This window comes from Urocitellus parryii, chromosome 1, assembly GCF_045843805.1.
Source record: "Urocitellus parryii isolate mUroPar1 chromosome 1, mUroPar1.hap1, whole genome shotgun sequence".
Classification (NCBI taxonomy): Eukaryota; Metazoa; Chordata; class Mammalia; order Rodentia; family Sciuridae; genus Urocitellus; species Urocitellus parryii.
In genome coordinates, this window is record NC_135531.1 from 62,824,102 (window position 1) to 62,837,373 (window position 13,272).

Below are 13,272 nucleotides of genomic sequence, written 5' to 3' on the forward strand. Positions count from 1 at the left end.
CACAATGGCTTCTTAGATAAGACACCAAAGAACAAGTGACCGAAAAAAAAAAGAAAGATAAATTTCACTACATCAAAATTTAAAGCTTTTGTTGTATATCAAAAGACACGATCAAGGAAGTAAAAAGCAACCCAGAGATGGGAGAAAATATTTGCAAATCATATATCTGATTAAAGTTTAGTTTCCAAAATATAGCAAGAACTCTTGTTTGGAGATACAGATTTCCTCAGTTCTTATGTTCTCCAAGGAAAGATTTCAGAGAAGACACAGAAGCAGTGCATTGTGTGAGCAAGCAAAAAGATGAAAGAACACTCCCCAGACATGACAGCAGGTAGTCCTGAGCAGAAGCAACCTCGGATTTCAGTTGAGAGACTCAAGCAAATAGAAAAAACATGAGTAGCACAGGGTCATGTGAGCACTGGAGGGTTCCTGTCTCATACACTCCAAGAATGAAGTATACAGACCATGAAGGGTGAGAAATCATTAGCAGATTTATTAGAAGCAAGCAAGGAAAGCTCCCACAGAATAGGAGGGGTCCCAAAGAGAGTCTCTGTTAGGGGTTTTTATACTGTTTTGATGGAGAACTAAACTTTCATTGGAGAGTCCCCCTGATCCCTGATTGTTCTCTTTCTCTGTCTCAATTGAAGATGTACCATTTTAATTTTTTATTCCCATAATGGGACGACTTAATATGTTTGTTAACCTGAGTTTGTCCTGTGTATGTTCCTTAAAACAGAAGAATTGCTTGGGTTCAAAACAACTCCTTGAGATTGACTAATGTTAGGGTAGTCAAGGAAACCTGGGGCAACAGCAGAATGTGTGGACATCCGGCATGAGTAGGGCCTTCCAGTCAGCCAGACAAAAACAAAAAAACAAGTTTTAGCCTAGGGTTTTTATCTGGGGTGGTAGTCCTGCCCCACAAGCATAACAGTTTATTTAACAAAACAAAAGTATGCTCCAAAGAACTGGAGGCCTTTCCAAGACAGGGGGTAGGCTTCAAATATGGATTCCATCTGTTTTTGTCTCCTTTCCATCAGAATTTGGTTTCTCCTTTGAAGCTATGTCACATGACTGGCAGACATGATTGACAGGTGGTGTTATACAATTCTGGGCAGAAGAGCTCAAAACCTGTTCCCAGCATTCCTGGTGAAAGCCCACAAGGGAGTCAAAACCATAATGCTAATATTAGAATTGCCTCATCATTTGCCAAAGATTACCTTGGGGAATATTGCAGCTTGGTGAGCATGCCCAGGGGACCCACTGGGACAGGTTTGACTGAGGAGGTATACAGTCTCCAGAAAGAACCTGGACTTCTAACTGCAGATGAGTGTGACCTTCCTGTCACCCAATTTTAGGATTCCCTACCCTTGGTCTGCCCCTAATTTCTCTCTCCCCTCCTGTGGACCTGTGCATTTCTACAGAATTACCCTGTTTCTTCATATCTCTACTGCTCATGTCCACCTGTTACCTATCACTCTTACAACTCAACAAAAGATAAATTTTAAAATAGTCAAAGGATCTGAATAGACATTTCTTCAAAGAAGATACAAAAGTAGTAAGATATGAAAAGATGATCACCATCATTAGTCATTAGGAAATGCAAATCAAAACCACAACAAGATACCACTTCATTTTCATTAGGATGACCAGAAGTCTAGAATAAACTTCAGATAATAACAAGTCTTGGCAAGGATATAGGGAAATGGAAACCCACGTGCATTGCTAGTGAAAATGTAAAATGGTGCTGCTGCTGTAGGAAACAGTTTGGCAGTTTCTCAAGAAATTAAAACATTAGAGTTGCTCTATGACCCAGCATTCTATTTCTAGGTATTCCATACAAAAACTTGTACATGGATATTACAGAAGCATTATTCATAATAGCCAAAAGGTATAACAACCCAATGTCCATCAATTGATGATGAATGAATAAAGAATATGTAGAAAATATCCATACAATGGAGTATTACTGAGCCATTAAAGGGAACAATAAATGCCATATATCATATCATATAATTATATGAGTCCACTTAAATGTCATGTCCAAAATAGGCAAATCTAGAGAGATAAAAAAAAAAAAAAACAGATTTTGATTTTCAGGTCCTGGTGGAATGAGGGAGTAGAAGACTGCTAATGATTGTGCAGTTTCTTTTTAGAAAGATTAAAACATTGGTTGTACAAACTTGTACACGAAAAACCACTGAATTATACTTTAAAATGATGAATTTTATAGCATATGAACTATAATTTTAAAAATAGTATAAGGAAATGGTCAATATTATATAATATTATATATGGCTGGTGGGAACATACATTGGTACAATCTCTTGAAATTCAATTTTTCGATATTTATCAAAATTACAAATATTATCTACTCTTAAATCCAGAAAATTCCTTTTCTAGGAACTTGTTATATAAATGTGTTCAAATACTTGTAAAATGACATGTTTACAAGATACTGACTTCACCTTCTTTGGGATATCAAAAGAACATTCATCATTATGTGGCTGATTAAATAAAGCATGGTATATCCACTTAACAAAACATTATGAAGCCATAAAAATTAATGAGGATGCTCTTTATTTAACAACATGGAATGATTCAAATATTAAGCAAAAACAAAATGACATGCAAAATGGTATGAAGGGTTTGTTACCATTCTTATGAAAAAAGGGGAATATCTACATAAGTATTTGCTTCTACACTCATAGAGCACTTTCAGAAGGACATACACAATTCAGTGAGCACTGTTTGCCTACAAACATTGGAACTAGAATCTAAAGAACAGAACGTGTGGGGGAGGGATTTTCAATATATGCCTTTTTTGTGAGTTTCGAGTTTTGAAACCACATGAATGTGTTTTCTATTTTAAAAACAAACAAAATATAGATTTTTAAAAGATTTTTAAAATGATGAGTAAATAAATCTGCAGGAAGACCATGAGCCTGAGTTTAGAGAAACCAGAATTCTGTTTCCTGAGTTTACTAGGAACTACTTACCTCATCTGCTATTCATTTTCCCCATGTTGCCCACCCACCTCACTCAGGCTGTCTATATATTTTTCACCAAAACATAGATGTTTAGAAAAAGATCATTTGTGAGGATTATTAACAACTAAACATATTAAAATTTTTAAAAAGATTAATTCATACTTCTGTTTAAGTAAATTGATAATAGCAGAATAAGTAGCACACACAATTTGTAAAGCACAAAAATGTTAGGCAAGATGAATCTTTCCACCAACAGATGGCGATAGTGGGTAGCATAATGTGCATTTGCCAAGTTATAATCTTGTACTAAGGACACAAAAACTTTAGAGTCAAAAAAATTTAAAACTACAGAGAGTGTTAGATATTATAAATTACTAATATATTATGTATGATATTATATGTTATTACACATCTATATTATATAAGAGCCCAACTCCTTTATTTATTTATATGGAAATGATGTCATCAAGGTAAGAATTTGACACAACCAAAACAGAAACCTACACCTCATAATTCCTAATCTAAACTCCTAATACTTTAGCAATTAAAAAAACTAAAACTCAGGCTTTCAAGGGAGTGCAAAAACAGTCAATCAAAGTTTGTTGATCACTTTTCTAATCCTGAGACAATTATAGGAAGGGGCTCTCTAAACATTAACTTAAAATGTGGTTACCAGGTTCACATACTACGTAGTTCTTCCAAGTGCCTAATTTTGAAACAGCCAACAAATTTTCTTATTTTATTATGCAAAATTATGCACAACAAATTTCCTCATTTTATTATACAAAATTATATACAACAAATGACTTCTTCAGAAATAAAATCTATTTCCATTTTATACTTAGGCAATTTCTAACTAAAAAATATGACATTAATTTTTTTAATTGCGACATTTAGGAATGACCTAAATGTCAAAAATGAGATTATTTAGTAACTATGAATCAGCTTTTAAAATGATATTTCTAATAATTCTACATAGGCAATATGTTATTTTGGTTATAGGCACAAACTTTGGAACACACTCCGGTTCACATCCTACTCCACCATTTACTAGTCCTGTGGCCCTGTGACAAATTTCTTAGTCTCTTCCAGCCTCAGTTTTCTTTTTAGAATATAGGGATGCTAAGAGTAGTCCTATCTCATAGGATCTTTGTGAGAATTAGTTAATACTTGTAAAGTGACCAGGACAGTACCAGCATATAATGCATGAGGGCAATAAGACTCCTAAGCCCTCCGACAAGTGTTTACTCCTTTAGAAGAAGATGCTTATTAGCCCAGCATCTAGTTTCATGAACTCTGAAAGAATAAAATGGGTAAAAGAAAAGTCAAGAGAAAGATTTGAGAAAGCTAGCGTGCCTAGAGTCAGCTACAAGGAGAGATCAATAAAGGATTTTGGAGTAGCCAGCTTCACCTTTCTTCTATTCCTTAACCACAGGGTTCTCCAAATACTCAAGTATTTTCCCAAGACTGAATGTTGGTGTCTGATGGGAGAGGATATTAAGGGATAAAAGCAGTCAATTCGATATTTTGAAATATGGCATTTGCTTTCCTGTTCAAGTCTGTTGGAAGGGAAGTCATTGGAGAAATGAATGGCCCTTCATTCTTTTGCAATGTAAGTTCAGTTCTCTTATTTGGAGCAAATGCAGAACCCTTCAGATAGACTTCACCTTCCTTTTCTCCCTTTTCTTTAGTTGCATATCCCTCTACTCCTACAAAGTGTCCTAGGGTGAGGTTTGCATTACAGTAGGGATTCCTGATTACATTTAGCAGCACCATTGGAACCCTGTGAAGTACTCACTGCTGACCATGAAGGAAACCACACGTTTTATCTCCACTGCAAAACCTTGGCTACAGCTGTTTCTTAGCAAAATAATTTCCTCTTTATAAAAGTCTTCAGACCACCGTTCAAATCTCTATTTTAAATGAATCTTCCCTTCTCTTGGTCTTCGGACACCATGAGGCTAGGTTTGGTCTGAAAGTTTATGTGAACATCTACTTGGGAGGTCAGGGTTCAAGGATATCTCCTGTGACTAGCACAATATGCTTGAAATGTTTGATTAAAATAAAAGTTATACATCATCTAAACTATATATGGGGGGAATATATGTGTGTTGTATCCAACAGCACCAATATGAATTACTGTATTCAATTTTACTCGTATTGAGGGGAAAGTTCTGTTTTATAGGCCCGAAATAACTAGTGGACATAGACAAAGCACAAAACAGCATTACCACTTTCTAGCTGTATGATTCTAAACATTTCATTTAGTTTTTGCAGGACATTTCTTCATCTGTTTCAATAATTACCTTTAAAGACATTAAAGCACTCTGAAATGTTCTTGCTCTTCTTAGTCATCTAACATATACACACTCTGTACATTTTCTCTATTAATTACAGAGATGTTTCTAAAGAAAAGCATTAAAAGAGTGAAGATGCTCAAAGGGGTTCAATACAAAGTTAAACAAAGGAATATCAGCAGCCCAAGAAAAATCAGTCTGGGGTTTTCATTCTATGGATGTTGAGAACTTGGAAAAATTACTTCAATCATTGGTTTAACACTCCTAACCTATGACCACTGGGTTCCTGTAGTACCTGGGTCGCCCTCAAAGCAGGGGCTTTGATTTTGACTACTCCGGGGGACCCAACCCTTTCCCTCTCCCTCTCCATTCCTCCTCTATAAGGTTGCTCAGGAGAGGCCCTTCTGACTTTTCTGCATGCTGATGGCCAGGCAGGAAGCCTACCATTCCCAGAAACCTCTTCGCCAGACCTTTAGAAAACGAAAGCCCACTCTAGAACCAGGGCAGGGGCGGGGGGCTCCGTGATGCTGCGCGACCTGAGCTGGGCATGCGCAGAGCCGCGGCAGGCTGCAGGCCTGGGAGGAGCGAGGACCCCTCAGCCCAGGCGAGAAGCCTCCTGGCCTGGACCCAGGTTTGACAACTGAGCCCAGTTGGTCCACGCCCGCGTCTCGCAGGCCAAGTCTGGCCGGGAGAGGGAGGGCCGCGGCCGCAGGCGGGCGGGGCTGGGCGCCGGGCCGAGCGGGCTGCCGGGGAGGCTGCGTACCTGGTAGCGGCCAGTGAGCAGCTGGCTCCGCGACGGCGTGCACAGCGGCTGCGTGTAGTAGTTGTCCAGGAGCACCCCGCCGGCGGCCAGCGCGTCCAGGTGCGGCGTGCGAATGTACGAGCCGTGGAAACCCACGTCGTTCCAGCCCAGGTCGTCCGCCAGCACGAAGACCAGATGGGGTGGCCGGCCGGCCTCGGCGCCCCGGCCCGGCTGTGGCAGCCAGAGCATCAGCCAGAACAGCAGCCAGAGCAGTGGCAGCGGCGGCAGCCGCAGGCCAGGGCCTTGGTGCAGGCTCGCCGCCGCGCCGCGCGGGCCCATCCTGCGCTGCACGAGGGCCCGTGCCAGTGGCGCCACCAGTCCCCAGCACCGCTGGTAGAATCAGGAACTGGTGCTGGCCTGCTCCGCCCCGGCGCGGGACTTCACCCTGCAGCACCGCGGGCTGGGGAGGCGGATCCCCTCGCACCCGCAGCTTCGGAGCCGGGCCCTCGGTGGTTGTGGCGGGGAGGAGCCAAAGTGGGCTCCCTCTGGCCAGCGGGGAGTAAACTCCGCGGGTGTTGAAAGGCACCAAGACCCTTATCTTTTCTAGCGATGAGCTTGGCACCGTGGCATCCTAAAAGAGAATATGTGTTCTTTTTAATAACTCTCAACAGTTTACAGAGCATTTTTACATCCTTTATGTCTAAATCCTGGCAGCTAGGCATTGTAATTAGTGCCCATTTTTCAGAAGAAACAAGCTTATAAATGGTTGAGCCTCAGGCTCTAGATTCTGAGGTATGCTATTTTAACAAGTCATTTCTACTCAAGAGGCCACCCTAGGGCATGTGGGAGGATAGTGAAGAAGCAGTAGTCTAGATTGTGTTTAGATTAGTATAAGAATAGTGCACATCTGTGAAACCACTTCCTCCCCACCAGCCAACAGTGGGCCAAATACTCAGTCTGGCTGCACAACGTCTTTTTGAAGGGACAGTTTACTTGCAGGTTGCCCTAGAATTGTTTGGCATGTTGAGTGGTCATTGAATAGCTAATTCGGGCTTCTCTACCAGGTAGTGAACCCTAGAAGTACAATATCTAATTTGCCTGAAACGCCTGGAGGCGTTAAAGGAAGATTTCCTTTAATATGTCCTTATTGAATTGGGAAGTTAACCTTATGACCAATATATTCCCAGTATCATCTGTGACTTTCTGCTTACTCTATGTCTGGAGATAAATTATAGTTGTTAAGGGCAGGGGGAAGTGTTTTTTTGCATTGCCTAGAAAACACATCTTTTCAGGTTGAGGCTGAGTCTGTGGGAGTTACTTTAAACAACTTTTAAGTTGTAGACAAATGATAGCCATGAAAAATAATTCTTGTTTTTATATGCACATGAACTCTGGAGTGACACCCCTCCCCCTTCAATGTCACCATTAAGGAAAAAAGTTTCACCTCCACTGGCACATTTATTATAATATTCCTGATCTGTTCTGTGAATTGTCCTTTGCATTGGTTTTAACATCAGTTTCCTCCTTAATGAGTTAAATAAAATCTCACCGTGTATTCATTACTATATTTGTGTGAGGGTCGTGATTTTACCTATGGGGGTGGTATCCTTTAATGCACAAAATGGTGTTTTTTTTACAATTTTTTCCTTTAATTAGTGTTATTTATATTATATCTACTTTTCATCTCAAGTGGAATCTGTGAAATTTAGCAGGAAAAATATTTTAGCATTAACTAAATTCAAAAGAGAAAATTTTAAGTTGTGCTCTTTGACTTCTTATGAAGAAGTCATTTAAAGATCCTGTAGAAGATCTTGAAGGACTAAGAATTTCCACTTTGCCTGTGCAGATCCTTCTTCCCCATGTACCCTTCTTGATAAAAATCAAATTGCCCAAACAATGGCTGTTAATCCTCAGGAAGGATTCTTTCTCTAATCAACTGTTGCTGAAACTAACTGAATCTTCTCATGTCCCATGTTTTCAGATAAGAGCTTATACTAGTAGTGCTCTGCAAATGTGCAGATGGATGAGTTAATTCTATTTTTTATCCATGTGTCAAACACATATAATGTACAGTACAGACTAGTAATTTTATAAACTCTCTTCATTGGAGTTTGTTTGATGTTTCCTTATTATAAGATTTAGGTTATGTGTCTGTGCAAGTTTATTACAAAAGTGATGAGGTATGCTTCTCAGTGCCTCAAATGAAGAGGCTCATGATATTGATTTGCTCTCTTAATGGAGTAGCTTTGTCAAGGTAGTCATTTCTCCAGTGTAAAGTTACTATTATCCACTTGTGATTAATGTGTTACTTTATGTAGAGAGATGCTTTGAGAATATGTTAATATTCTGTTATCCCTCAAATTTTTGCTTATTATAAGTTTTAGTGTCTTGCTTTTGCTTCAGTTATAATTAGGATAGCTACTTGATGCGTGACATCAAGAGTGATTTTTCTAATTATATCACTTCTGTATTTATTAGTTGCTTTTCTACTGTAAGAAAATTTTATCTTCCTATTGATTTATTTCAACATGAATTCATGAGTTCTTGTTTTAATCAATATGTGCTAATCCTTTACTATAATTACTTCAATGCTTGAATTTTCTCTGGTTTGGCCAGGGAGCCCTTTCAATCTGTCTCATATCCTTTTGGCATGTCCTCTTCAAACTTTGAGGATTTCCTTACCTTTTGGTACAATGAGATTTTCAACTCCTTATGTATTTTCCTTCTCCAATCCTGTAATCAGACATTTCTTCAAGGAATTGTGATTCTTCTTAATAGAAGATGGCATTTAGAAACCAAGATGTTTACTTTAGGAGTGCTCATTACTACTGAGCTGTCATTGCTTCTAGACTGTCTCACCAAACAACCAATGAAACTAGACATGTATGTATATACACACATACATAAATGTTCATATATACATACCCACATACTGAGTGTGTGTATAAAACCATGAGTTCATAGTGAATAACTCTTAATTCTGTTTTCTCCCCCTTTCCATATATGTGGTGTGGGTTGTGACCATTTTCATTATCACCAGCTATTAAAAAGTACTATATTAAAGACAGACTTGCAGAAAACGAATCATACTCTTACCCTATGATCCAGAAAATCCACACCTTGGTATCTACCCAAAAGAGTTAAAAACTTAAGTCCACACAAAAATCTGCACACAGATTTTATGCAAGCTTTATTTATAATTACCAAACTTGGAAGTAACCAAGATTGTCCTTTAATGGGTGAATGGATAAACTGTGATGCATCCAGATGATAGACTATTATTAAGAAATGAGCTTGATAAAGCCATGAAAAGACATAGAGAAATCTTAAATCATTGAGTGAACGAAGCCAATCTGAAAAGGCCACAAACTATTAATTCCAAATATGTGACGTTCTGGAAAAGGCAAAACTATGGACATAGTGAAAAAGATCAGAGGCTGAGGGAGAGAGGTAAATAGGCAGAGCACAGAGGATTTTTAGGACAGGTAAACTATTTTTATCATACTAAAATGTTAGACATATGTCATTGTGTACATTTGTCCAAACCCACAGGATGCATGACATCAAGAGTGATCCTTAAAGTAAATTATGGACTTTAGGTGATTATCTTAGTCCATTTTCTGTAGCTATAAGAATACCACAGACTGAGGAGAGTATAGAAGAAGAGAGTTTCACTTTGCTCACAGTTCTGGAAGCTGGGAAGTCCAAGAACATGATATGGGAAATCTCTGTATCTTCCTCTCAATTTTGCTGTGAATCAAACTGCTCTAAAAACATTAAGTCTTAAAAAAAAAAAGGTACAATAGCTAGACTGTGGAACCAACCCAGATGCCCTTCAATAGATGAATGGATAAAAAAATGTGGCATCTATACACAATGGAGTACTATGCAGCAATAAAAAATGACAAAATCATAGAATTTGCAGGGAAATGGATGGCACTAGAGCAGATTATGCTTAGTGAAGCTAGTCAATCCCTAAAAAACAAATACCAAATGTCTTCTTTGATATAATGAGAGCAACTATGAACAGATCAGGGAGGAAGAGCAGGAAGAAAAGATTAACATTAAACAGAGACATGAGATGGGAGGGAAAGGGAGAGAAAAGGGAAATTGCATGGAAATGAAGGGAGACCCTCATTGCTATACAATATTACATATAAGAGGTTGTGAGGGGAATGGGAAAATTAACAAGGAGAGAAATGAATTACAATAGATGGGGTAGAGAGAGAAGATGGGAGGGGAGGGGAGGGGGGATAGTAGGGGATAGGAAAAGTAGCAGAATACAACAATTACTAATTGGGCATTATGTAAAATTGTGGATGTGTAACCGACGTGATTCTGCAATCTGCATTTGGGGTAAAATTGGGAGTTCATAACCCACTTCAATCTAATGTATGAAATATGATATGTCATGAGCTTTGTAATGTTGTGAACAACCAATAAAAAAAAATTAAATTAAAAAAAAAAGGTAACATACAGTCATACATCAGTTATTGACAGGGATATGATCTCAAAAATGCACTGTTAGGTAATTTTGTTGTTTTGAAAAAAGTTCCTAAAGTGTACTTACACAAACCTAGATGGCTACAATATCACTAGATCATATAATCTAATGGGACCACCATTGTACACAAGGTCTGTCATTAGACATCCTTACATGGGCATGGTTGCACTTTTTAATTTTTGCAAATGTTATATAAGAAATAATATCTCACTATAGTTTTTTATTTTTATATTTCTCTTATTATGAGTAAAGCTAAGCATCTTCATGTGTTGAAGGGTCATTTTCACATCATTTTTGTGAATTGTCTGTGTCATTTTCTATTGGGTTTCAACTTTTTCCTCCCTCCTAGAAGTTATTTATATCTTACAATGATTGTCCCTTTAATTGTGATATGTATTAGAACTATTTTCTCTCGGTTTTTCAGTTGACAGATTTTATGGTGTTTCTAACACACACACACACACACACACACACACACACACACACACACAGAGTTATTCTTAAAAATGTTAGTAGAGCTGGGTGGGGTGGTGCATGACTGTAATCCCAGCAGCTTGGGAGGCTGAGGCAGGAGGATAGCAAGTTCAAAGCCAACCTCAGCAAAAGCAAGGTGCTAAGCAATTCAGTGAGACCCTGTCTAAAAATAAAGTACAATATAGGAGTGAGGATGTGGTTCAGTGGTTGAGTATCCCTGAATTCAATCCCCTATACCTCCACCCAAAATGTGATGGTGAATGCCTATAATCCCAGCAACTCAGGAGGCTGAAGCAGGAGGATCACAAGTTTGAGACCAAGCTAGGAAACTTAGCATGACCCTATCTCAAAATTTTAAAAGGATGGGGATGTGGCCCAGTGGGAAAGGGTATCTGGGTTTCAATCCCCGGTACTGGAAAAAAAATGTTACTCAAATTTATTAACAATTTATTTTATTGAATCTGAATTCTAAATCATGGAATATCCTATACCAAAGCTAAAACAAAATTTACTATGTTTCTTCTAGTATTTTTATAATTCCAGCCTTTACATTTAGATCCTTGATCCATAGGCATTAATTTTTGTGTGTGATGAGAAATATGAATATAGTTTTCTTTTTCCAAATGACTACCCAACTGTCCCAGCACCATTCAAAGAGAAGTACATCTTTGCCCCAGTGAAATGAAGTATCATATTAATTTCCATATATACTTGGATCTATTTCTGGGCTTTTTGTTTTATTTCTTTTTATTTTATTGGTAAACTGGCCTGTTTACCCATAGCATCAGATTGTCTCAGTTGTACAAACTTCAATATATGTTATTTTTAGTTGTATACAGACATCATACCTTTATTTTATTTATTTAGTTTTTTTTTTTTTTTTTTAATGTGGTTCTGGGGAAGGAACCCTGTGCCTCATACATGGTAGGCAAATGTTCTACCACTGAGTCACAACCCCAGCCCTCAATATATGTTTTAATGTACAATAGGTTCCTAAGTGACTTCTTGTAGCTCTTCACTTTTACTGCTTTCCTGGCAATTCCTGCATATTAATTTTTTCATATGAATTTTCATATCAATGTCTTCAGTTCCATTAAAAAATTGTTGGCATTTTATTGAAATTGACTTAAATTTAAAAGTTAATTGGTGGAGAGCCAAAATTTTGGTGCTATTCATTTGTCACCCAAAAATAAGGGGTGTTTTTCTATTTATTAACTTCCACTCTTGCATCTTTTAGGAGTGTTTTAAAATTGTCCTCATATTACCCTAAGTATTTTATCTTCTCTGTTGCTATTGAAATGGAACTATTTCAATCATTATACCTTTTAACTGATTATTATTGTGAACCTTAAGACCATTGATGGTTGTTAATTCTGCATGGTAATTTATATCCTGCCAATCATTGAATTTTGTTATTATTTATTAATATAATCATTGGTTTTTAAGGGGTTTCCCAGTATCTAATCATATCAGTAAAAACAATTTCAATCAGTTAGAAGATGCAAAAAATTGGGAATGAAACAAAAGCAACACCCAAATCACAAGTGTATACAAAAGTTAATTACTTGGTAGGTGGGATGCTTGGAACTTGGAATATGTTTTACATAGAAATTATGCTATACTTTTCACCTTGTTTATATTCTGACCCACTTAAAACCTATTAGTCCTGTGGTTTAAAGTGCTTATAATTCTTGAAGTCAGAAAGAAAAAGATTAACAATCCAATTTTAAATGGACAAAGTATAGAAACATTATAGTCTACAGGAAATATAAGTGGCCACTAAATATATGCATACTCAACATTATTCAAAAAGAAAAATTCAAACAGAAACTTTAATAATATATCCTTATACTCATTGCTTTGGGAAATGTAAAGAAACAATCCTCTTATACGTGAGTCACAGAAGTAAAATTTAGTACAACTTCCAAAACAATTTCACATATCCATCAAAATGCACATATACTTTGATCTAGCAGTTCCAGTTCCAGGAATTTATCCCATAAGTATACCAGTGTGAGAAAGGTATGCAGTGAGATATTCATTTTAACTTTATTTATAATAAAAAAGCCAATAATGGGGCCTGATTAATTATGCAATACTAAGCAATCATTTGAAAAGATAACACGAAACAATCTCTAATACAATGTAAATTTTTTTTAAGTTAAGCAAAGAATATTATGGTTGATATGCTTTCATTTGCTTTGGAAAAAAGTGTGTGTGTGTGTGTGTGTGTGTGTGTGTGTGTAAACAGAGAAAGGTAAATGTTCT

General features: G+C 37.4%; 1 protein-coding gene across 1 annotated transcript in view; it reads right to left on the reverse strand.

Annotated features, from left to right (window-relative positions):
- Arsb (arylsulfatase B) overlaps positions 1–7,334 on the reverse strand; it is a 172,357-nt gene extending 165,023 nt beyond the window's left edge. The window contains exon 1 of the mRNA XM_077796079.1: positions 6,048–7,334. Coding sequence (XP_077652205.1) covers positions 6,048–6,365 — 318 coding nt within the window. The 5' untranslated portion in view covers positions 6,366–7,334. The remainder of the gene's footprint in view (positions 1–6,047) is intronic.
- Positions 7,335–13,272: the final 5,938 nt, after the last annotated feature.